The following is a 27,641-nucleotide window of genomic DNA, read 5'->3' on the forward strand; positions in this document are numbered from 1 at the left end:
ATGGATGCTGCAAAATCTGTGAAAATGAATTTCCAAGTATTTGTAGCCATCTAAGCAAAAATTTGACATAAATGGCCCCAAATTTCTCATTTGAGTTAGAAAATTAATTAAACATACAGTTAAATAGATGCTGACTCTTGGTGTGATTATTACTTGCAATTTCTTGCTGAGTAGATTTTTCTAGGGCTGGAGAATTTTAAGCATTAGAGAGTTAGGTTTTCTTTTGCAAGCTCTACATCCATCTTAATCCTAAATTCCCCTAACAATGTTCATTTTACCATTTCAATTCAGTGATTGATTTCTGCATTGTCCAACCCCCTGTTTCAAGCTTTATTATACCTTTTCTATGCCTGTTCTGGACATAATCAGAAAATGTCCTTTTTCCTACACGTGGTTTATTATCTGCTTTAGTCTAACCAATAGCATTCACTCTACTAGGCTGGTGCCACATATTTGTTACAGATTAGCATGGTTTCCGTTCTGTTTAGTCTAATAAAATTAGGCATTAAATTACTTTCTTAGACATCTTATAGGTTTCATTTACCAACCAATTTGTTCACTGCTATATCCCTGCATAATTTCCTTGTACTGCTTTTTCTTCCTTAATTCTAGACCCCAATAATTCTTTATGTGGACCTCCAAACCAGTTAAGAGGTTCTCCCATTCTCTGGTAACCTAAGAAGTATTATTTTAGTCTGCTCAGGCCATAATGCCCTGTGAGTAGTGGTGACACTGCGTAATTTCCCTCATCCTCTGACAATTTCCTTGGGCTTCCGTTTCTGGGCATTCAGTTCAAGCCAGACACTTATAAAAGGCTTCTCTGACCTTATTAGGATCTTCTCTCCATTTCTCCTGGTGCTGCTGCTTTATCTCCAGTTAACTCAAGCATCCTTAAATGTTTTCATCATTAACGAAAACAAACAAAAAACCCCTTACCTATATTTAAAATTATTGAGTTCCTGTCCTATAGAATCACTATTTAAGCCTTGGATATTTGATCTTGTTTCAGTAACATATTCCCTGGCTTCACAATCTCCTCAAAAGATCTGAGATATGTCAGGCACTTCCAAGTGCACTCTCATACTACTTTGATAATCCTTGTAACACAAGTTTTATTATTTCCATTTAAATAGTTGAGTAAACAGACGTCCAGATAGTGAAATTAAATTGACTTAAGATGCAAGTCTCAGATTGTTCAGTTTTCTGATTTGAAGCTAGCATATCTTCCACTCTATCACAACCATCCTAAATTTGGCATAAAAATGTTAACAAAAACCCTATTGACATGTGAGTATTAGGCCTCAGTTGAAGGTTATGCTTAATCATTTATGAATGGCCTTTGAGAGGGGTACATTTTATCACTTCATTTAATACAGGACTCCATCCAGTTACAGATTAACGTATGAATTTACTTATGTCATCTTTATGTTTGCTACACATGAATGAAATTGTTTGTTCGCTTCATCAAAGGCATTGAACATTTAATGCACCAAAAGGACATTAAATGTTATACTCATGGAATTTAGCCGCTAAGAATTGTAAGGAACCACTGACATTTCTGTTAAATTAAGAGAATATTTATTTTTTAATTGATTAAACTTGGTGATTGCTTTTAATACATTTAGATAGTAATTTATTTCTGTTCTTTATTAAGCTTCATTAAGCTTTATTAAACTTTGATCTTTACCAAGGAAATATCACTACCAAAGTAACAAAAAAGGTAAAAATAATAAACTTGTTTTCTGAAAGAGTCCGTCGACAGGTACGTGGTACAAGAAACTGATTGTCAAGCAGTCTGTGTACTTCTCCAGTTGTCATTGTAAGTAATGACCCAACTTCCCTACAGTCCCAGATATCCCATTTTTCACTAAGTTTACTCAGAGATGACTTTTCATTACTCCTTATCCATTTGGTTACTTCAGCACCAGTGAGGGAAATTTACCAAGTAGTCAAGGTGAACATTTAAACCAGAATACGAAGAAAGAGTAGGCCTGCTTACTGATCAATTTGGCTTCCACGAGGAGCAGACCCATTATATGCTTTAGGACTCCTATTATTCTTGGACCTCTATTCTTCTAGGTTAGTTTTATATTACAGTTATTTGTTTTAATATACTTGGCTAAATTATGAATTACTTAAGGATAGAGCCTGTGTCTTCACTTTTAATCTCTTATGTCCTAGCATGATATTGTTGCTAAATTGAAGTACGGTTTTGGGCTGAGAATTTGCCCCAGTCTCGATTTAATATTGGAAGACATTATGTATCAAGTAATTAAAAGTATGATTTTTGAGGATCAAACCTGGGTTCATGTATTTCTCTGTCTCTTAGTAACAGTGTAACGTAGAGCAAGCATTGTATTTAATCTCTCTAAATTTCGATTTTCCCATCTGTACAATTTAATAGTTATATACATCTCATATAGTTGCTTAGAAAGTAAACAAGATAATGTACATGAAGTAGCCTAGTGAGGAGTCAGCACTCATGACCACTATTTTACCATTATTTCTGAGGATAGTTCTAGAGACCAACAAGAGACACCTTTTTGAATTGATTCTATGTGGACTGGACCATGCCCAGGGATTTTCAAGGGTGGCAATAAGATCATACTTTGTGAATTACTTGGTATGCCCTCATGGCTGTAACAAAAACAGTCAAGTGTATTCCAGTCTTGCACCAATCTAGAACCAACTCTCACGATAGTCTTCTTGTGCTCAAAGCCTGCAAAGATGTAAGGGACTGTTACTCCAAAAATGCAGATTTTGAAAAACTATCCATGTATTTCTAACATTCAGTCAAGGTTATTATATCCAGAGAGGCAGTTTGACTTTCCATTTTATGCTGATTTGTTACTAAATAATTATTATAAATGTATTTTCATTCAAACTTTCACTAAAAGTGTGTGTGTGTATTGAAATTATTTTTGGGTATGAACATTGGTGGGGAAATAATACTTGATTTCAGTTTAGAGTTCAGCAAACTCAGAAGTTGATTTTAGATTGCAACTCATGGTTCTGTTGAAGTTTTTACTACCTCAGTATTCCAAATACCAGACTCTCACAAAACATTTGGTCACTCAGCCATTCAGATCTTTCCTCTGATGATGCGATAAATAGTGGCCAGCAAAGAAAACCACAGCTCCCTTACATCTATTTTTAGGTGTCCTTTAGATTATGAATGTTTGCCTGTATGTGAATATTAAACATGTCTTCTGCTCATTTGTAAGATTTTCTTGCTTCATATAACTTCTTTAATATTTTCTTTTTAATTTTTATGGTGCCACATTTGGATGATTATTTTTAATCTTCATATCCAATCAGGAACACTGGCACTTTTTAGAAACAATGAAATAAAAATTTAAAAAGTCTAATTACAATCTTTCTAATTATAGAAAAAAAATTCATTAGAAGAAATACTGACTGCTAGAAAGGAAGGAAACTTAGAAATAAACTAAGCCTTTCCTTTTAAAAGATGGAAACAAATGAAGCCGAATTCGGTGGTAACTTATTCAGGGTCTTTAGGTAGAATGATAAAGGGAAGACTAGAATTCTGACAGCTGAATTCTGCCTCCAGGACCCCTGCCACTACTCAGTGGCCCCAAAAGTGCAGTTAATTTCTTATTTTCGAGTTCACATTTTTCATTATTACAGTAGTTTATAGGCATTTAAAGATGTATTATTTGCCATTTACAGAATAAACATGGATAAGGAAAAATAGCTTTATTTTGAAAAGAAATAAGTTATCTATTTAAAGCATACATGAGATAGCATCTTTCATTCAGTCCTAAGCTTGATTATTTATGCTCATTGTAATATTCCAATGACATTCTGGAAATAAATTTCAAGTATATCACCTATACTTATTGTTAAATATCAAACAAAGCTACTGTTAGGGAAAAATTTCAGTAATTTTTTTTTTTTACCTACCCTGAGATACTCATCCCACAGTATACCCGGGATTTATCTGAACATTTACAAATTTTAACAAAATTCTTTTCTTTCCATTGCATGCATCGATATGCTAAATCCTCCACTACAATCCAGGTAAAATAATGACAGTGTTTGAAAACCAGATAGTGAAAATCAGTGTGTTTTCTAATACTGCCCATGACAGATAGAATGAAATTACAGCATAAACAGTAGCCAGGAACGTATACTACAAACATTATTTGGCTCCAAGTATCTTGCGACAAATAGCTACTAATATGACTATACACAGCACATAGAACACAACAGTCCTGGATTGTAGTATACCTGTGCAACCCCTTAAAGCATTTTTTTCTCAAACTTTTTGTTCATTATTATCACCCTTTCCAATTACAGAAATCAAATTCAAATTAAATAGTTTTAACTACAGATTTCTTCCTAATGAGATAAATTAATACTAAAGAATAACATTTTGTTGAATAGGATGATTTTGGAAGTCTACAATCCATATCTAAGATTTTTTTTCACCCCAAGAAACAATTTTTGTCCCCCATTGAGAATGTAAGGCTTAAAGTTAATTAAGTAAATTAAACAGCCTTTAACATTATTAGAAAAAAACCTAGTGGGTAACAATGGAGGTTGAGACAGTTGACTTCTAGACCATCTCTGTTCCATACTTACTGTATGAACAGAGAAGAAATCATGTCTTTATATTTTCTTGTTTTGGAAAACACAGGAATAGCATAAAACCTCATAGCCTGGAAAAATCACTTAATCTCACTGGACTCAAGTGTTCTTGACTATTAATTGAAAGAACTGGTATAGATCAGTTGGTTTTCAATTCTGGCTGCACTTTCCTAGGGCATACAAAAGGTAACAATGCTCAGCTATATTTGCCCAGACCAATTAAGCCAGCATTTGGAGGATATGGGCTAGCCAGTGGGTTCTCAAACTATAAGGTAAATCAGAATCACCTGATGAGCTTGTTAAACCACATATTGGTAGGCCCCACTCTCAGAGCTTCTGATTCAGTAGGTTTTGGGTGGGGCCTGCAAATGTGCACTATCAAGTTCTCAGGTAATACTATGCTATTAGTTTATGGACCACACTCTGAGAACCACTGGACTAGGCATATGTGTAAGACTGAGTATGTGTGCATGTGTGCGTGTGTGTGTGTGTGTGTGTGTGTGTGTTTGTGTCCATCTCCAGATGAATTCTAATCTCAAAACTATTGTATAGAAAACATCAATAAGGTTCTAAGTTCTAGGATACTGATATTTTAATACAGTAAGAGTTGCTAGACATCAAGATGATTTATAGAAAGGAGATCTATGGACAAATATCAACTTCTTGGTCAATTTTCATTAAAAACTCGTTCCTTAAAGCCTTTTACAGTAATTTTTGAAAATTAACTTTTTTTTAAAACTGCATATATGGGTCTTCACTTCATTTTTCAGTAAAGACAACTTATTTGGTTATCAGTGTGTCATCACTTGATAAGACCAATGGAGGGTTTGGATAGTAGCCAGCTGTTTTGGAATTGCTTGAAGAGAATCTTGTAAATTTGTAGTCCAGAGGTAATTCTGTAGATAGGAAAATAAAAACAATTTTGATTATTGCACAGGTCTCTGAATGCCTTTCATAAACAAATCAAAACTTGATATTCACTGATAATAAAAGCTATTTTTTAGAGTTGTAAAATTTTAATATTTCTTTTACCCCCCTCAGTAGGTCTCTGTGTAGCTATTATTATATATAAGGTTAAAAATGTATATAAACCAACCACGATTGTAATGTATATGGCTAATAAATACAAACTTTTACAACAGCTATAAAAATGGCTTCTAGGCATTTAAATGTGAATGAGATAATCACGTCTAACAGAATATCCATAAATAGAGAAACATTACATGAATATAAAAAGGTTTTAAGAAGCAAAGGAGAAGTACCAGGTTATTTTTCACTTCCTATCTCATTTAAAATAATTTAATTTTATTCTTTCTCCCATATCACAGAAAAGGTCTATCAAAGGTCACTTAGGAGGAAGAGTTAGATATCTTCTCCTATTATAATAATGTTTAAGTCAAATCACATTTAGAGACATCTCAGATCATCCCCAGAGCTCTAACTAGTGAGTTTAATTTTAATACTCTCTGCTCAGAAGTTTATTCAAAAATATGAAGGCTTATCTGAATAAAAATTAAAAAGAAATTTCCCAGGCGCTACTTAGAGTATCAAGTCACTGGTGAATGAGACCTAATAACCTTCTTCATAGTCTCAGGAACAGGGTTACTAAGAATAATCTTCAAAAGCTTAGTGAAATAAGAATTTTAATACATACAACATGGCAACTTTCAATTTAAGGAAGAAGAATCTGAGGTTCAAAAAAATTAACTAGACTTCCAATTCTAACTTCAACTAGAAAATCTGGATAAAATATAAATATGAGACTGAAGTCACTGGAGAGCTAAAAAGGCAAGGAAGACTTGAGGAGACACAATTCCCAGGAAGGAGGAACCAGCGGAGACAGGAGTTAACACTCTGCCTCAGCTTTTTTCCTCTGGTGCTGGAATTCTGGCTGGGGGTAGGGGCCACTACAAGCAGCAGAAAAACCAGTAGAGATTTTGGCAGTCTTGCTAAAGACAAAAATTGAGGGGCTAGGAATCCACTGTAAAGGAAGGGTCAGAGAACTGGATTCTGCTGTGTTTTTCCTCAAACCCTTTGCCAAATGCTGAAGGAAACTTGGAAACTAAGAATCCAAGTGGAAAGCATATGCCTGTATAAAGCAGAGCGGATGTTTTCTTTTTTAGGCAGTTTCTTGGTATTGTGAAAATGGGAGATTAAGTTCTGACCTGAGAGAGAGGGGACTTTGTGAGTATCTTAGATGGCAGTTATGTATTTCTGAAAACTAAAAGTTTATAATTATGAAGTGATCTCTCTCATGTGAATCATTATCCCCCTTAATATCTACCTTGTTTCATGTTAATGTAGCCACTCTTCTTTGTTTTTGGTTACTGTTAGCACGTCATTACCTCATCCATCTTTTGATTATTTAAACTTTCTGAATCCTTATGTCTCAGATATATCTCTTGTAAACCACCTATAATTGGGTATTGTTATTTTTTAAAATTGGCTATTACATGGAGTATTTGGTCACATATATTTAATGTAATTACTTCAGGTTTAAATTAAACATTTTACTAAATCAGTTTGTCTTGCTGATTCTCAATATTCTCTCATCTCCTTTGCTTTCTTTTAGATTCTTAAATTATTTTACATATTAGGTTGGTATATATATCATTACAATTCTTTTGACAGTTATTTTAGAGATTACAACGTACATTTCTGACATCAATACTGAACATACTCTTATCCTTAATTGTTTAATTCTAGCATGTTAGAACATGTTAATTCTAGCTGCCCTACTCCGGCATATATATACCATTTTTGTCAGGCATTTTAATTCTCTATTTATGTAAATCCCACGGGACTTTAATTTTTATTGTTTCAAACAGTAAGTATTCATTTTTTATTTGTATACTTATACCATATGCTTGTACCATATAGATCCTTCTTGCATCTCCAGTCTTCCAATATCAATTATTTTTAATTTTATCTGGAGAACAACAATGTTTATTTCCTTTAGTGCAGGTTTCTGGACACACAGTTTCTCCATTATTCTGTCTAAAAATCATTTACTTTTTTTTGTTGTTGTTCAAGATGGAGTCTTGCTCTGTCACCCAGGCTGGAGTGCAGTGGCATGTTCTTGGCTCACTGTAACCTCTACCTCCCATGTTCAAGCAATTCTCCTGCCTCAGCCTCCTGAGTAGCTGGGATTACAGGCACCCGCCACCACACCTGGCTAATTTTTGTATTTTTAGTAGAGATGGGATTTCACCATGCTGGCCAGGCTGGTCTTGAGCTCTTGACCTTGTGATCTGCCTGCCTCAGCCTACTAAAGTGCTGGGATTTCAGGCGTGAGCCACTGCACCCGGCCAATATTTTACTTTATCATTTAAAATGTCTACTGGGTATAGAATTCCATCAAGATGGCTGGGCATGGTTAAATGCATTTTACTAAGCCTGGTGACAGAGCAAGACTGTGTCTAAAAAAAAAAAAAAAAAAGAATTCCATCAAGATTCACATCATTTTCTTTCAGCAATTTAAAGCTGTCATTCTATTGTCTTTGACCCTTCTCTGTTTCTGAGAAGTCAGATGTCAATCTGTTATTCAATCAATCTATATTTGTGCTCTAGACTGCTTTTAATATTTCTTAATTATCTTTGGCATTATCAGTTAACTCTGAATTTCTTTTTTATTCATTTTGTTTCATTTATTTGGGCTTCTTAAACCTTTGGCTTATTTTTTCCCCCACTTTGAAAAGTTTGTGGCTATTGATTTTGGCTTATTCCCTCATCTCCTGGGACTCCAATCACAGATACCCCTCAGTATCTGCAAAGGGACCCCTGTGGATACCAAAACCTGTGCATGTTCAAGTCAAAATATGGCATAATATTTGCATATAACCTACATACATCTTCCTGTATACTTTAAATCATCACTAGATTACTTATAATATTGAACACAATGTAAATGCTATGTAAATAATTATACTGTATTTTTAAAAATTTGTAACATTTTAAATTGTTGTATTGTGTTTTATTGCTTTTTCCTCTGAATAATTTTTATCCACAATTGGTTGAATCTGAGGATGTGAAACCCAAGAATACAGAAGACTGGCTGTATAGAAATCTTATTTCTTCTCAGTATATCTTTTATGTCTTGGCCTCTCTTCTGTATCTTTTATGATTTTTTTCTTATTGCTTCATTCCAAATATTTTCTTTTGACCTAATTTCCAGTGCACTAAGTCACTTTTCCTTTGTGTCTAATTCGCTGTTAAACCCATCTGTTAAGTTCTTAATTTCATGTTTTAAATGTTTCAATTCCAGACTCTCCATTCTTTTCATAGTTTTTAATCTCTACCAAATTTCTCGTTCTTTCCTTTTGTGTATTTGACTATAATAAACATGGTTATTTTTGTTAGTGTGGTCTCATATCTTTATGTGCCCAGCTATTTTCCATTATGTGCTGAATTCTATATGAATTGTTTTTAGAAATAATTTGGGTCCTAGAATGATGTTACCTTACTCAAAAGAGAATCTATATTTGTTTCTACCAGGTGTGCAGGGGCACTAATAATCTGGAATCTCCTCAATTCAGTTTTAAGTATTCAGCTGATTTCAAGCTGAGTTTTAGTTCCTATGAAAATGGAGATTTCTTCTCAATTTATTCTTATTTTAAAGTAAAGCCCTTCAGGGTCTTAATATAGAGAGAGTTCACCAGACCCACCTCTCCTTGGGCAGGCCCTCTCCTCCAGTTCCTACTCCTGTAGATTATGAAGTTATTGAAAGGCCCACTCACCCTCTTTGGTGCCCTCTTTGGAATCAGCAAATACCCACGGGGAAAAGCAGCCTCAAATGCCACGTTCACCTTACTGGGCCTCCTTAGCAGCTTGTCCTGGTATAACTCTTCCCTAATTTTATAATATGCCTCCAAGCTGACTTAAAAAACATTCAACTTTTGTAGTTGTCTCCCACAGAAATGCTGGTCCTAATTACCTGGGTTGCCATATCTAGATGATATTTTCCCCAGAGATAAATCAATGTTGTGGGAAGATTTCTTTTTCTTAAATACAAAAATTCTAGTACTGGTCATTATTGGCTAGTAACAGGTGAAGTTTTACAGGTATTTTCCCCCTTACCTGCGATTGCTTCAATACTTGGAATTGCAATAGTGCTGTAAGTACTGATTCTCTTACAAGACCATGTATAAACCAAGGAGTCTTCTGTATTTTCCAGTCCCAAAACTGAATCAATAAAAAAAGAGCCCCATTTTTTAGATGAAGTATTTAGAGGCTTTGCCTTTGGTCCCTGAAACAAGAGAACAGAATAATTAAAATGGTGATTAATGTTCAATCTCATAATTTTTTTGTCTATTAAGTAAATAAAAACTTTGAAACCCTGTAGGAATCTACAAATAGGCTTTGGGCAGACATTACATTTTTGGAACAGGAATAATATTCCCTCCTTATTATTATCCTTTATTTTAAACAGAAACTAGATTTTTATATGGCCAATTGGTTATTATCTGAAAACTAGCCCAAACAGAACAACCCAGAATAGTAATTACTTCCCTACAATGAAAATAATTCTCTAATTCTATTATGATGATGACATCTAAAGGATAGTTAAAACACAACTTGTTATAATTTTCTTATTTAGTATTTACTTTTCAGAAAGGAATGAAGATGGCATTATTATTTATTGCTTTCAATATAAATGGAATATGAAGTCAATAAAATTAATACAAAGTTTCAAATTATTAGTCATTTAAAAAAAATATGATGGTATTCAGCCTGACCAGGATAATTTTGGAGTCATATAGTGTAAAGATACTTTAACTTTCAGACATAAAATTTTTTCTTTCAAGGAAAGAACTACAGGGAACACTTACCTCATATTTTCCTTTCTTCTCTAGAGGCTCCGACTCCTCAGGCCTCTTCCTCCTTGCGCCTTCATCCCCTCTGAGTTCTTCCAGGATGAGGACTGTCTCCCAATTACTATAGTGACGAGCTGGGAAAATATCTGAATGCATGCTGTCACCAAAATAAACAACCTGTAAGACAGACAACAGATGCTGTTTGAGGCATAGAATTGTGAAAGAGATTGGCATTTATTTCATATAAGGAAGAAGAAAATTTCTCAACAGCCATCAGAGTATGACAACTAAAAATTGCATAAACATCTTAAACTTCTTTGAATAACCTCACAGGTGACCATCAACTTGTCTTATTTGATTTACTGGGTGCCAGATTTGTCTTAAGAAGTTATACAACACATTCACAGGTGGAAGAATGCATAAGGTGAAATAAGTGATTTTATTCAATTTTCCTAAAGAAGTGAACTTATATGTTTACATATATGTTTACAATTATTAATAAAATGGCCCCTGCAGTTGAAGAGCTGGTGAGGTATTAGACAACTTGTTATAGTAAGTTAGAAATAATTAAAAGTGTGAATCACAACCACTTTTCAAGAGTTTCTAGGCTCAACCCCAAATCTGCTGAAACAGAATACTGTATGTGAGAGTGGAGTTGGGCATGTAGAATCTGGAAAGTTCCCTAGGTAGTCTGAGGCAAAACTCCATTGACTGAGTCCATACCTCTCAATTTTCAGACGTGAAAACAGAGTTAAGGGATATGAGAATCAGCATCTGCAAGTCAGACTGCTCCATCCATTAACCCTCAGGAGTCCCCAGGGGACTGTGACATGGTGACAGCCAATGAAGCAGGGCTCTGTTACTCCATGATCTCTCAGCTCATGGAAATTCTGGTACATTTTTTTTTAGAAGAAAGGGATCTGCTGTTAGAAATGTACCAACGTCCAACATCAACAACGTGATTATGTTGTCAAAAACAAGAGTATCCTTAGGCTAGTCTGTGGCATAATTTCAGTTGTTTTACATATAAAAACTTTTTGGATGGATTGTTATCAGGATAACATTCCACAGGCATCCTACACACCCATACCCTCACTAAATCTGTGGTGCCCTGCTTGGAATCCTTGTTCTTCTCTATCACGGACAGACAGCTTTGACATTGATAAAGGAAAGCCTTAGTTAAACAGATTTAAGAGGAGAGATTTGGCAGATAGGCAGAGGCAGATAATTTCCCCCATAGATGAATAAGCTGAATGCACTGAGAATAGTTTTAGTTCACAACTGCTTATGTTTGCAAGTGGGTGCTGAGGACTCCTCCGCAACTGGAAAATACCTTGGGTTCAGGTTTGCCAGTCATTTTCTTCAGAAGTTCATACAGGTGGACAGCGTTTCCTTGGGAGTACCAGCCAGGTTTATCTAGAGATGGCAGTGCCTCCTGTTCCTCATCATTCTCTGAAAATACAGTTTGACAATCATATACTTTTTAATCAAGTGAGAGTAGCCAGTTGGCCATATCACACGTAGGGCATGGCTGCAGAACATGTACAAACGAGAACCTGGTCAGGGGAGGGAGCTGGCATTCAGTGGCACCTACCATATTATAAGGCCCTTATAGGTATATACTTTTAAATCCTATGGCCTTATTAATTGGGGAAAATAAGGTTCATGGAAGTTATTTTGCCCAGGATCTCAAAGCTGGTAAAGTGATTTATTCAGTGATTAGACAGACAACTGCTTGACATCATGCCTCTACTGCTACAAAATGGTTTGTTAAATAAACAACACAAAGTCATTAGGTGTTCTTTTTTTAGAACTGGGGGTGAGGGAAATAAGTTTTTAATTAGTAGTTTATCAGATTCAGGTGTAAATTTTGTCTCCTCCATGCCTCAAATGCTTTACCCTAGTACCAGCTTTGGGGTGGGTGAGGAATAAGACGACTATTTGCTGCCAAAGCACAAGTATGTGGACCATTCCAAGTTGTCCTCTCCTAGCACATTACTTGCCCACCACTGTTAAAGTAGGGCTGGTGAAAGAGGTAAATGTCTTTGCCTCTCTGAAATTTGCCCACGATTCTATTCCTTGCACACGAGCTGAAAAGCTGAAGAGAATCTGCCTACCAGCACAATGATAAAGGAAGATAGAGTAAGGTTTTATGAAATACATGATATATCAGCAGAGACTTTGTTAGCTGTTGATACAGCTTTGCAAACTGTATGGAGAAAAATAATCTTCTTTTTCTTACATCAATTGTATGATTTCTGATTTTAAAAAGGTTTTATTCCCACCACTTTTTGGTCCTTTCTGCTGTGCCACTAAGAATCTTATGAGATACAATCCTACGTTGGATACATTGATTGTATATAAAGAAGCTTATATAATTAGAAGGGTCCTCTTTAAGAGAACAAATACAGAATTAACAATACAAAATTACCACGGTCCCTGCCAGGATTTGGAGGAGATAAGTGAGGGGGTCTTAAAGCTTAAGTTTCATTGGCTTTGTTGTATATCAATCCTGGAGTAGGACAGTGAGAAAACAAAGGGTTTAGAAAGGAGGCAAAGATAGGTAAGTCAGTCACTCAAAATACATCTCTGGCAACATTAGTACCCTTAACTAAAATCTAATTTTCTCTAAAGAAACTAGATGTAAAAGTCATGGACAACCACACTAAACCTGCTTCATTTATAACATAAAACATCTTGAATATGGTATTAGAGAATTTAACATTACAAATTAAAGATTTGTAAATGGTACTGTAAACAGTCACTGTAACTGAAATGAAATACAATTTATTAATCCTACAACAAAAATGAGTCAAATATATCACAATAATAAGGTGTATTTCTGCAAAATCTCAAATATTTTGAACAAAATTCTAAAAACACATTTATAGATAATTAAAGCCAAATTATAGCAACTAGCAGCTTATGTTCAAGAAATATTTATGCCTATCTTGCTGCCATTTCAGCAGCCAATTTTAAATTCTTCTGCAAAATTCAATGAAAATACCCACTATTCTTTAAACAAAGAAGCGATAGGAAATCAAAATCATGTATTCGCCTAACATTAAAAGGGTCTAAGAATATTCAGCACATTCCTGGAGAAACCCAGTAAAAAGTGATCACTTCTCATGTCTGTTTATTTACTGAAATGTCTTAATATGAATATAATGTGAATTTGAAGGCAATTGGAAAATGAATAATTTACAGAAATATTTCTGAAAAGACTTATGGTTGGTACGTAGATGCCCACTTTGCAAGGATAGTGGGAAGAGAATCTTTCTAATACTTTAGAAAAATAAAAAAAAATCTATAGCATTATAATTCCTCAAATATTGTGACTCAGTAATCTAATAGGAAGCAAAAAACCCAAATCAAGTAAAAACAACAAATTCATTTCATACAAACATCTCCCTTCCCTGTTTCCAGCCCCTACACTGGAAACTGCCTTAATGAATAATTAATCTATGAGGGTAGCTGAGGCTGCAGGTTCTGGAAGAGCCTGCATAGCTAGGAAACTGCAAGATTCAGAAAATTATTAATTCCTGCAGTAGAGAGGCTGTTCGGACTGTGAAAGCCACAGAACTGAGGTGGAAGCTGTATAGTACAGAGGAACAAATTAATGGAAGTTTTAAGCACAGTGTTTATAAACCCAAATAAACACTTTTTAACATTATTTAGATAAGGTGCTGTACTTCTTTTCAAGGTCAATAGAAAATAGTTATATAAACCTCTATTTTTTACATAATATTTTAAAATGTAGGTTGGCACGGTGGCTCACACCTGCAATCCCAGCACTTTGGGAGGCTGAGGCAGGTAGATTGCTTGAGTCCAGGAGTTCAAGACCAGCCTGGTCAACATGATAAAACGACCATCTCTTAAAAAAATACAAAAATTAACTGGGTATGGGGTTGCATGCCTGTAGTCTCAGCTACTTGGGAGGCTGAGGTAGAAAAATTGCTTGAGTCTGGAGAAAGAGGTTTCAGTGAGCCGAGATCACGTCACTGCACTCCAGCCTGGGTGACAGAGGCAGACCCTATCTAAAAACAAACAAACCCCCCCAAACCCAAAAAAGTGTCCTGAAAAGAGTATAGTGAGTATACTGATTTTATAAAGTTTATTTAAAAATATGTTAGAAGATACAGAAAGATAAAGATAAAAAATGTTAGAAGACATTAAAAAAAAAAATAAAGAAGACAAAGGGGATAGGTGGTGATGATAATTTGCTTCCACAGTTTTAAAATGAGCATAATAACAATGCTTACCTCACTGAGTGGTGGTGTAAATAAATTAATAAAGATAAAAATAAAGCACACTGAAAAGTGTCTGCCACAAAGTAAGTGTTTAAGAAGTCTTAGCTGTTATCCCTTCAATTTACAGGTAAATAAATGGATATCTGGAAAAGTTAAGGAATCTGGTCAAAGTCACTGAAATGTTATAATAAGAGCCAGGACAAGAATTCACTTTGCCTCCTTATTACAAAGGATTTCAAATTGGGGCTAGAAGAGAGAGTAAGATGATAGTCCCAGAGAGCATTTCCGAATTTGGATTCCTGGACCTGAATGTGTCCCATGGTATTGCCACAAACAGGAAACAACTATAGCACAGAATAAACCTTTATCTGGCATCCCTGAGGACACCCATAAACTAACAATTCCCACGTAGGATGGAGCCTCAGCCAACCTCCTATGAGATCTTTATATAAGGCCCAAATTTAGTACTGTTACAATCTTCCATTTATATTGAAAACAGGTTAGCAATGAATAAAGAAAAGGAGGGCTTTAGAATGCCCTTTGAATTGAATTTTATAGAGTTTATTATTTTCACAATTTCCCTCAAATTCACTGATAAAAAGCTTTATTTCATAAAAAAGCAAACCTGTATTATTTTCCTAAAATTCTACTGTCTTTGCTTTAATTTAAAGCGGTCTTGACAGTTGGGTAAAATGTATTAATTGAAGGTATTTTTCCATAAAAATATATTGTTAGGACCAAAGTTCTACAAGATATAAAAATTATTCCTCAAACCCTTTAACCTAATCACTAATAGATCAAAAATTTGGGTTATAAAATAACTATAAAGGAGAAAAACTCATAGGAGAACAAAGCTCAAATTTGTTCTTTTAGCCTACAAACTACCAAAAAACTGACCTAATGAAGTTAAGAAACAAATGAAGGTTGAATAAAGACATGGAGAAGCAATCAATTTAGGCAAATAAGTCAAACTAAAGCTGTCTTAGGAACTGTAATTTGTTCCTAGATATAGCTATGTCTTACTACAATGAAGTAAATCTTTTTATTTTCTTATTGTAAAAGCATATGGCCAACATGGACAAGAAGAGTTTAAAAACAGTAAATTTTTTGTCAGTATAAAAGTTACAAAATAGATATGGGACAATGACACAGTCAAGCCTAGGCTGACAGCCTTGAATAAAGCTAAGTGAAACTTATGACAGAGAGCAGAGCCTGTGGGAAGTTTTGTAGGCCAGAACCACTAATCTCAGCTCACAATGACTGCTGCCTCCCCCAAACTCCCCAAACACTTGGTATCATATTTTATTAACATTTAAAAATATGTATCTGAGATTTTTTTCTGAATCAGTAATACATTTACATGTTTTTTAAGTCTCATTTTTGAACTCCATTTGCTATGCACTCACCTCTTCTGCAAAAGGCAATCACTCTTTTATGCATATAAAAGCAAATACGAATATGAGTATATTCTTTTCCTCCATGTTTTTACACATTTGTTAATACATAATCAACATACAATAAATCGAACATATCTAAAGCATACAATATGATGAGTTTCGGTACAGTATATACCTGTCATGGGCTGAATTATGTTCCTCCCCAAATCATAAGTTAAGATCATAGCCGCTGGAATGTCAGAATGTGACTATTTAGAGATGGAGCCTTTAGTGACTGGATTAAATTAAAATGAGGCTCTCAGGGTGGACCTATTCCAATACAGTCTCCTTATAAGATGAGAGTAGGACACAGATAGACACAGAGGAAAGACTACGTGAAGACACAGGCAGAAAATAACTATCTACAAACCAAGAAGAGAGAGGCCTTAAAAGAAACCAATCCTGCTACAATATGGTTTCAGACTTCACAGCCTGCAGAGCTGCAAAGAAATAAAATAAATTTCTGTTGTTCAAGCTATCTAGTTTGTGGTATTTTGTTATGTCAGCATTGGCAAACTGATATAATACTCATAATTTTTAAATGCTTTTAAATGCTAATATTAGACTAACCTGCACAAAGCTCTGCAACTTGCTGTTTTTAAACTATTTTGTAGCTAGCACAGTGTAACTCCCTCCTTTTAAAATACATGCATTTCATTCTATTTTACACATGCTCTATTATTTATTTATTAATAATAGCCCTCTATGAATAGACATGTGGGTTGTTGCCAGTGTTTTTTGTTACAAGTAAAAAGTTACAGACATGAGAGGATCTGCACAGCCTGGTGGGGCCAAACAGAATCTCAGCTAGAAATACTATTCCTTTTCTTTCTCATCTCACTCTTCATTTCTACTATATTTCACAGAATGTTTTAGGCAGTAGATATAGCAGTGCATGAGATGGCCCAACTCTCTGCCCTAAGCATCCTTGGGCTCTCTTCCCTAAGGATGCCTACATTCTGGTGGCAACCTCTGACTTGATAGGGGTTATTAAATAATGAATTATGATTAAAATATATTTATAATTTTTATTTCTAAGATTCCTTCCTGTATATATGTACATTGACTGAACAGTTCATATTTACTTTTATAAATCCCTTCCTCAATTCTGGGCTAGAAATTTTTTTCTCCAATTATACATTTTCATATACACTTTCTCTGTATCTTGGCATGGACAGGTAAGACATTTTTCAAGTAAAAAGTCTAGTAAAATGCTTGTGTTGGGGGCTATAACAGGAAAATTATACTATTAAAGAAAATGAATACCTTATCAGTGAGCTGGAGAAAATTTAATAGAATAAAAAGTGTGATTCTTACCCTTATCTACTTTGGTTTGGGGGAGTTTACTATTCATTCATAGTTCTTTAATAATTAAGAGCAGCTAATTCCTTCAAAGTTTTTTCTTTGGGTTTAAATATGCTTAATTACTGCTATGGTTTGAATATTTTTCCTCCCCAAACTCATGTTGAAACTTAAATCTCCAACCTGGTAGTACTGCCAGGTGGGTCCTTTAAGAGATATTCTGCTATAATATACAGAAAATTGCCTAAGACAATTAACCATCTCATTTCCATACCTAATATAATGGGAAGTTTATTTCTTTCCAGAATAATAATAGTCTGTGAGAAATATATTTCTATTTTTTGTAAGCCACCTAATCTATGATATTTTGTTATTATAATGCACTAAGGAGTACCCACAGCCTAGTAAGCACTGTGCCTAAGGCCCAGGATACTTTTAAGGGCCCACAAAAATGTTTTTAATTTCTTTCAAAATCAGAAGAAAATATATAGACTTTTAGGTTGAAGAAAATGCTAACATATTCACCTTTTATCAATGCAGTTATAAATACATATTTCTGTATATATGTTATATATCTATATATTTATTGCTATATAAATACATTTATAGTTAAAAATATAACAAATGCGAAGTTAAAAATGTGCAGAGGTGAGATATATAATTTTAAAAAGTTATTTTAGGGCTTAAACAAGTTTGAAGATCAGAGTTCTACCAGGTAAGTGGAACAACAGGAGATAGAATGTCCTATTTCTTTGCTAGAATATATATAGTATTCATCCTTATAAATAGTCTCTTTGAGTTGTTCAATAATATTTAGAAATTCCAGGAGTCTTCAAGATATAAAAAGACTTTTAAGGAGTAGTATATTTTTAAGAGAATTGAACGCATGTGTGTATACATACATGTACATATGTATGTATATGTAAAGATAGATGATAGACAGACAGACTAGGGATTAGCTTACCTGATTGTGGGGGCTGGCAAATCAGAAATCTGTATGGCAGGCCAGCAGGCTGAGAATTCTCTGGCAGAAGCTGAAGCTACAGTCCAAAGGCAACATTTTTTTTTCTTCCTCAGGAAAATCTCAATTTTAGTCTTAAGGCCTTTCAACTGATTGGATGACACCTATCCACATTATCAAAGATATCTCCTTTACTTAAAGTTATCTGACTATAGATGCTTACTCAACTACAGAATACTTTCACAGCAACATTTAGATTCGTGTTTAATTGGAAACTGGGTACGATAGCCTAGCCAAATTTCCACATAAAACCAACCATCACAGTGCTCCAGAGAGAGAGAGAGAGAGAGAGAGAGAGAGAGGGAGAGAGAAACCCATGTTAAGATCTAAAAAAAAGAAAAAATTAGAGGAAAAAGTTCTTTAAGAATGCTTAACCACGTTTGTTCTTGCATGTTTTTTGAGAGCAGATTTTATGCCATCTGTGCTAACCCCTCCACATAAGTCTACACCAAGTATTTTGTTAAAAGTGCTCACAGCAGAATTTACTGAGGTAATGGAAGTGTTCTAAAACTGGATTGTTGTAATGCACAACTGCACAAGTGGGTAAATTTACAAAGAAAAATATTCACATAAAATGGGTGAATTTTTTGGTATAAAAAATTACAGTGGTATATGGAAATTATATGAAAATAAAGCTGCTTTAAAAAGTGACCTGAACAACATACTATGTTTCCAAGGTGGGACACGGTAGGTATTCTTATATGTTGCTGTTGCAAATAGAAGATAGTATGACCCTTGTGGAGGGAAACTGGACAATTTCTAGCAAAACTGTATGTGTTTATGGACCTAAGAATTTATAATGATTTTTATTGCCATATTATTTGCAATAGCAAAGACTGAAAACAATTCTTTCCAGAATAGTAATATTCAAGTAAATGCACACAGTAAGACATTACTCAGTTACTAAACTCTGTCACTGGTGGTGCAGGAACAGTCAGGCAGGGCTATATGCAATGCCTCTGATTAGAAATCATGGCTTTGTCTGTCACATGCCAAACTTATCTTGCTATAAATTCAAGCAAATCAATGGGCAAGCCACAAACATGTAGATTAATAAATTTTTGACTAGTATGCTGATGGATTCAGTCTTTTTCATTCAGCAAGCTTTTTTAAATTGCATTTTAGGTTTTGGGGTACATGTGAAGAACATGCAAGATTGTTGCATAGGTACACACGTGGCAGTGTGATTTGCCGCCTTCCTCCGCTTCACCTATATCTGGCATTTCTCCCCCTGCTATCTCTCCCCACCTCCCCACCCCCTGCTGTCCCTCCCCTATTTTCCCGTCAACAGATCCCAGTGGGTAGTGCTCCCCTCCCTGTGTCCATGTGTTCTCATTGTTCAACACCCGCCTATGAATGAAAACATGCGGTGTTTGATCTTCTGCTCTTGTGTCAGTTTGCTGAGAATGATGGTTTCCAGGTTCATCCATGTCCCTACAAAGGACACAAACTCATCGTTTTTGATGGCTGCATAATATTCAGCAAGGTTTTAATGTTATTGGAATTGCGCTAAAGACAGAAAGACTCCTGCACACAGCTGCAACCCTCAGCACCAAGATCCCAGTGACAAAGCTCATCAATTTCCCAACTGTAGCCAAGTGAAAGTACTAAAGAATACAGAAAAAGAAATAGCTGTGACTGGTGCTGCAGATGGAAGCTATCACAAAGGAAATGTGATTTGTATGTTTGACCTTAAAGCAGAGGTAGGCAGTCACCAGAGAGGAGAAGGAGAAGGCATTCTATGTATATCTATGCCACTCAAATGTGATCTTCCAACCAGTAGCATCTGCTTCAAAGACAACTTATTTACAAATGCAGAATCTAAGGTTTCACCAGGGCCTCTGAATCAGAATCTCCATTTTAACAAGATGTAGGTGATTCACTGTGTATACTAAAGTCTGAGAAGCACTGATGTTGACAGAATAGTAAGAACAAAAACTTGATATAAGAATAAAAGGCAATCATTTCAGTAGGAGTAATGGGTACTTTTATGGAAATAGAGTTAAGGAGGATGAAAAGGTAATTTAGGAACCAGATTGTACAATTCACCTTAAGATGCGATATGGAATGGAAATCAATGAGATACTGTGTTCATATGATTAAATATATTTGTGTCTAAGTAAATAATAAAAAAGAACTCAAAAATAGAAGTCTGTGCTAATGAAAAGTATTTGGAGAGAGGTTGAGGAGGAGTTAGAAGACCTAGTGGAAAGAGAGGGGAGGACAGAGATGAGAGATTTCCCAGGTATATTAAGTAGGATTTAATACATAGCATACTGGAGGTAAAAGGGTGAAGACAATGGAGGTTATTAGCTGGATAAATCTAATAGATGGTCAAGTAAGGAAGATAAGACACACAAGGTGACCAGCATGTTTGGTGTGTAGGCAAAAGGAAAATCTCAAGCTTGATTTCAGAACAGAGTGGAGCTGCCTAGTGTGGAGGAGGAACTGTGTATGAGATTCAGGAAAACAGGTCTCAGGGAAATATTTGGAAGTCAGAGTCTGCACCGGTAGACAGCTGAGGCCAAGGGATGAGAGAGAAAGGAGAATAGAGAGTTGGATCATGATTCTCACAATGGCGGGCAGGGACAGGAACTGAGTTAGCAGCATTGGTGACACCGCAGTGAACAAGGCAGACACATTCCCTCTCCAATGGTAATTTAATATTACAAGACAGACTCCCCAGTATCCCCGCCCTCAGCACTGGTGAGGATCTGGTGAGGCAGTGCAAGTGATAGAGAACAGAGAGGATCAAGGTTTTGCCTGGAAGATGCTTTTCCCCTCCATCCATCCTTAAGCACTGGCAGGAATCAGACTGGCAGTAGGAGCTCAGTCCCGACTGGCCCTGGCATCATTATCTACGCTCTTGCTACCATGACAACAGCTGACATCAAACCTGTGCGACTGCTGAGGACATGCTGTGTTCCGCGATTTGCTCGCTGTGCCTTCCATCCCAGAAAGCTCAGTTGCATTAATTTTACTTTAACCGTTTGGAGCAATGACTTAATTTACATACCAGTGGAGGTTATAGCAGCGGACTGATGTGACTTGCGTTATATAGTAACATTAAGTGCCATGGAGGATGGTTCGAGGGCTACAAGACTGGACAGAGGCAGGGAGATTAGTTACTAAGTACTGTGATAATTCAGACGTGACGTATTAATAATATTGCACCATTTTGCATAAGGGATGATACCGTAAATGGTGGGAATGTAGTGAAGACAAACCCAAGAAAACAGAAGGACAACTTAAAAGGGAAGGAAGAAATGAGGATGACTGATTTTTTTAGCTTGGTGCAAAAGTAATTGCGGTTTTTGCTGAGTAGCTTGGTTAAGGTTTGTGCTTGGAAAAGTAACTAAAATGTAATTATGGAATATGGGAAGAGGGGCATGCTAAAATGGGACGGGGATTTAATGAGCTGTTGCAAGCACGTGAAGTTTCCTGCAGCTCTGGGGCTGTGAGATGTGAAGATTTTAGAAGATAGAAATAGGCTTCTGAAGGTCAGAGAAATGTGCAGCCCAGAGATAAGGAAACGTCAACCATCAGTGTATAGATGATAGTTAAAACCTTCCCAGTGGTAGAGAGCTGAAGAACAACAGGAGAAGAAGGGAGAGCCAAATACAGAATGCTAGGGAATATCCACATTTAAAGAGAGGGGTGATGGGAAACCAGTAGTGGAAACAGAGGTAAAGCAGTTAGAGGTAGCTGAAGAATCAGAATCAGCAGCAGAATAAACACGTAATATAGAATGTAATGAAGTAGGGATTTAAAAATATATGCAGTACAGTCCTCTAATTAGTAATAATTCTGGCAATCTTTTTTGCATTCTAAAACAACTATTTTGGTTTAATTCTAAAAACTAAACTTTGTTGTATCTTCCATCGAAATATTTTAAATCAGAGGCCCAGAAAACAAAGGCTGGAAAGAATCTTGGACATCTAGTCCAATCCCTCCTGGATGTGATAAAAATGAGGTAAACTTTTCTAAGTATCTGTACAAAAAGCATGAAATCCTATATATGCTGAGATTGCTAGGCATTTTACAGTCTTCAAGTCTTCATTACAGAGACTGGTTAGTAGGACTTTGAGTCCTGCTTCATCAGTCCAGATTTTTCATCTCTAAAACCACAGAAGAGAATGCAATACGGTAGACTGCTATTTAAATGAAATTTTTATAAGGTTTTCTGGATATTTCCCCAAATGCACAGACAACAAAAGCAAAAATAGACAAACAAGATTATATCATACTAAAAAGCTATGCAACCACAAAGAAAACAGTCAACAAAGTGAAAACAACCAGTAGAATGGTAGAAAATATTTGCAAACCATACATCTGCTAAGGGGTTAATACCCAAAATATAAAAGGACTCAATAGTAAGAAAACAAATAATCCAAGTAAAAAATGAGCAAAGGACCTGAGTAGACATTTCTCAAAAAGGTATACAAATGTCTAACATCTACATGGAAAAATGCTTAGCATCATTAATCATCAGGGAAATACAAATTAAAACCACAATGAGATATCACCTCATAACTATTAGAATGGCTAACATAAGACAAAAGATAAGTGTTAAAGAGCATGTGGAAAAAAGGGAATCCTTGTACATTCTCGGTGGATTGTAAATTAGTTTAGCCATTATAGAAAAAAGTGTGGAGGTTCCTCAAAATAATTAAAAATAGAACTACCATATGATCCAGCAACCCCAATAGTGAGTACGTATGCAAAAGATATGAAATTGGTATGTTGAGCTATCTGTACTCCCATGTTCATTACAGCATTATTCGCAATAGCCAAGATATGAAATCAACCTAAATGTCCAATAGCAGGTTAAAGGATAGGATATGGTATATGTATATAATGGAATACTATTCAACCTTAAAAAGAAACAAATCCTGTCATTTGTGACAACATGGATGAACCTGGTTGACATAATATTAAGTGAAATAAGCCAGGCACAGAAAGACAAATACGATACGATCTTATTTACATTTAGAATGTAAAAAAGCTAAACTCACAGAATCAGAAAGTAAAATGGTAGTTATCTGAGGCTAGGGGTAGTGGCATTGGGAGATGTTGGTCAAAGGACACAAAATTTTAGTTAGGAGCAATAAATCCATAAATCCAAGAATATATTGTATATAACATAGAGTTAAAACTAATATATTGTATATTTGAAAATTACTAAGAGAATAGATTTTAAGTGTTCTTACCACACACACAAAAAATGATAAATGATGTGAGCTAATGCCTATTTAAATAGCATCATTTAGCCACTCTACAATGTATACATATATCAAAATACATGTTGTACACCATAAATATATATGATTTTTACTTGTCAATTAAAAAATAAATGAAATACAAATTAGAGAAAGTGGAAATAAAAAAACTAAGTTTTTATGCAACCCAAAATGTAAAACAATTTTTTAATTGCTATATTTATTATCAGTATATGTTATTTTTAAATTTTAGATTCCTAATATTTCCGTACTATAAATTCAGTCAAAAAGACTTGCAAGTCTTTTGAGGAGTATAACATTTAAAAATGTAGTTCGGATAAACATCATTATTATGTCAGCCCTCAAATCCGGTTATATTGTACAACTAAGAGAAAATACTGCTGAGAAATCTTAAGATAGGTAATTATAATCTTTTTTTAAACAGTTCACTCTTTTATCTCAGGATACTCTAAATTAAATAGGAAAAAAATACATAAAATGCTGTAATCTGTCAGCATACTTAATGCATTTATAATTTCCAATGTTAAAAAAAAACTTGGTATATTTTTAATGTGTAGTTTTCCATTATCTGTGTCTTTGTGTAAAATTTTAATAAAAATCGTATGGAATGGCATAAATACTACTATGGGTATACAAGGGGTATAGATTTTTCTTGGAACAAAATATGAAACCCCACAAAAAATAAAAATGAAGACAAATATTTATTGGGTACTTACTTATATATTTAAATCTAAGTTTATGAAGTGGGGAAAAACATTTAAATTTTTTCTGGTTTAATTACAAGAATATTAGAATCCTTGATAACAGGTTATTTCTTAACATATAAGATTTTATTATATAAGACTTTAAACCAATATATAAAAACAACATCAACTTCTTTCTTTCTACTAGACTAGGGTTTCTTAGCCTTGACACTACTGAGATTTGGGACTAGATAATTCTTTGTTGTTGGGGGGTGCTGTCCCATGTGTTGTAGGCTGCTTAGCAGCATATCTAGCCTCTACCTACCAGATGCCAAGAGTACCCCCCTCCCAAGCTGTGACAACCAAAAATGTCTCCAGACATTGCCAAATTTGCACTAAGCGCAAAACTCCACCATTGAAAACCATTGCACTAGATCATTCTCATGAACACATATGCATATTCCAGTATCTTCGATCTTAAAACAATTAAATATGTCCTTAATCCTACATTGTCTTCTAGCTGAAACCTCAATTATTTGCCTGCCTTCAAAGCTAAAATTCTAGAAAGAGATGTATATATACCCTGGTTCCATACCTCCAATGAAATACTTATGATACTGCAATTTAGTTTCTATACCACCAATCTATGGCAACTGTTCATTGAGGCACTAGTGATCTTCATCTTGACCACTCCAGTGAAGACTTCCCTTTCCTCATTTCAGCGGACTTTTTCTGTAGCATTTGGATTAGCTGGCTACCCTTTTCTCTCTCCTTTGACTTCTGAACACTGTATTCTACTGTTTTCCCTACTATAATCTATCTGCTGCCACATTGCACTCTTTCTTCTCTAGACTTAATATTAGAGAATGTCAGGGCTTGGTCTAGGCCTTTTGACTATTTATATTCTCTCTATATGTGGTTTCATATAAGCCCCTGACTTCAAATACCTATCTATGAGCTGATTACTCCCAATATATACCTCGAGCCTAGACTTGTTCCCTTGAATCTAGGCACATTTATGCAATTTCCTAATTGATAGTGACAGTTACATAATTCATGGGCATCTCAAAATTAACATGTTGAAAAATGAGTTTTTAATAGATGTAACTCCACTCCATACAACTTTATCCTCTGTATTTTTCCCCAAGCCTGTAAATGGTACCACCATCTACTCACTTGCTCATTTCAGGAAAAAGAAAAATCAACCACCTTGAAGTCATTTTTTATTACTCCTTTCTTTTCATCTGCGATTTCCCTAAGTGTCACTGAGCCCTGTGTTTTCCAACTCCATAATATATCTAAAATATATCTACCTTTCTCTGTCTCCAGTACTGTCACTCCAGACCAAACCACCACAATCTCTTACCCGGCACACTGCAGTTGCCAGGTCATCCTTGTTCCATTCTTCCCCACACCCAAACCATTCCCTCCCCAGGAGCTACAGCGGTCTCTTATATCACTCTTTTGCCTCAAATAACGGAATAGTTTCAGGTTAGTTATGGAATAAAATTCAAACCCATTTCCACTGCTTAAGAGGGTGCCTGCCTCCCTAACTTCACCCCTTCCCACTTCATGACCATGTGCCAGAATGGCAGGCCTCTTCTCTGTCACTGAAATGTGACAAAACTACTCTCCTACTGGGCCTTGGCATTCATTTGATCCACTGCCAGAAACACACTTCCTCTACTCTTCTCATCACTTGTCCCTCAGGGCTCGCCTTCCAAGTGGCCTTTTTGGACAGAGCTTCCCTGGCCAGCCACTCTAAGGGGGCCTGCTCTATATACTGTACCTCTTAAGGTAGTTCTTACCTTCATGACACGTACTACAATCCATAAGCACCCTTGCACTTTCTGATGTGCTCACATGTTTACACATCTGCCTGGTGTACAGAAAATGCCTTGGTGCTTGACACTTGCTACAATGGACTTCACTGAGATTTCACTATTCATAAACCCATCACTGAGTACTGAGCTACTATCAAATGCCTAGGACTGAATCAGGCTTTTGAATAGCAAAAAGAAACGAAAGTTCAAAGTAAATAAAACTGTATTACCATATTAAATAAATTTATTAAATGTGTCTGATTCACCTGAATACTTTTTTGAGAAATTTTAAATTTTATTTCAAAGCAGGGTAGTATGTGGCCATAGGAAAGTAAAGAGAAATGTATATTAAATATAAGTCCAATCTGGCCTAGGTTGTTTATATAATGCCAAGCATATGAATGAAAACTAAAACAAACTATAAATCATATATTACAGGATTTGCTTATATATATTATGCATATAATATGCATGCATGTTAATTTTATCATTCTCTTTAAAATACAGCTATGTCTCTATGTAGATCTGTAAATTTTATTTGTTAATAATCTTATATACATTTATATGCATTTACAACCATTAACTATATTTCAATTTCCAACCATCCTGGATTTATTTTAGATGTCCATCTTCTAAGAGAGCTTTTGAATGGTTCTCAAATGTTAATATATCATTGAGCTTATTTGAAACTACCTAAATAGAAATAAAAGGCAAAAGAGATATCAAAACTAAGCTCACTGTCTTTCACTCCGTAAAACCTATAACTTCTCTATTACTGATCAGGCTCTGCTTTTTATTCATTTATGTATTTATTCAAGAAGCTTTCAAGAGCACCGACCATGAGGACCTCACTTTACTATCATTCTTTTTCATCTGCAAATCCCTTTTCATTCCACCTCTCTCCCTATCAGTGTCTTCTACATGAACGACAATTCTAAATATTTTTTCAGGAAGGCCTTGCCTGTTCTCCAGAGAGTGGAATGTTTCATACGTTATGATCCTCATGTGTTCTGGAGGTGCTTTTGTACTAGAAAAAAACTCAACTGATTTATCACAACTAATCCATCTTTCAAATAATTATCAAGGCATTTATTTAGGCCCTAAAAACTAAGGTAAAGTTCATGCTCTTCATTTTTAAAGTCGGGGAGAGAGACGGACATGAAAAGAAATAATTGTGATATAAAGTGGTAGTGTAAAATTTAATACAAACATAGGTTTATTATCTTCTTTCTTCCCCATGGGAGGAGGGAAGACATGGCAATGCACGTAACACAGTGTTCTGCACAAGGTTGTTAGCCAGCAGTATACGGGGGAAGAAAGAAACCAAACGTAACTTACCGAGTGTCCGGAAAGGTCTCTGATTTGGTAAGTGGGAGAAGAAACCAGGCTTCAATGCATTTGTAATCACAATGTCAAAAAGGTCTGCAAAATCATTCCTAAAAGCCACAAAAGTTTTATAAAT

General features: G+C 35.2%; 1 protein-coding gene across 1 annotated transcript; it reads right to left on the reverse strand.

Annotated features, from left to right (window-relative positions):
- Positions 1 to 5,181: 5,181 nt before the first annotated feature.
- LOC116548937 (5'-nucleotidase domain-containing protein 1) lies at positions 5,182 to 27,641 on the reverse strand. Its single transcript, XM_032274393.1, has 5 exons — positions 27,518 to 27,641; positions 11,758 to 11,876; positions 10,440 to 10,601; positions 9,688 to 9,856; positions 5,182 to 5,507 (listed from the first exon to the last, which is right to left on the reverse strand). The coding sequence occupies exons 2-5, from the start codon at positions 11,779 to 11,781 to the stop codon at positions 5,392 to 5,394; spliced, it is 471 nt and encodes a 156-aa protein (XP_032130284.1). The 5' UTR covers positions 11,782 to 11,876; positions 27,518 to 27,641; the 3' UTR covers positions 5,182 to 5,391.

Source organism: Sapajus apella, unplaced genomic scaffold (genome assembly GCF_009761245.1).
Source record: "Sapajus apella isolate SASKATOON/1434 unplaced genomic scaffold, GSC_monkey_1.0 scaffold6, whole genome shotgun sequence".
Classification (NCBI taxonomy): domain Eukaryota; kingdom Metazoa; phylum Chordata; class Mammalia; order Primates; family Cebidae; genus Sapajus; species Sapajus apella.

Coding starts and splice junctions, on each gene's coding strand:
- LOC116548937 (XM_032274393.1), bottom strand. CDS start 11,781: ATGACTGGCAAACCTGAACCCAAG. Junction 10,602..11,757: donor CTGGCAAACCTGAACCCAAG/GTATTTTCCAGT, acceptor TCTGTCTTACAG/GTTGTTTATTTTGGTGACAG. Junction 5,508..9,687: donor AAGTATTGAAGCAATCGCAG/GTAAGGGGGAAA, acceptor TCCTATCTACAG/AATTACCTCTGGACTACAAA.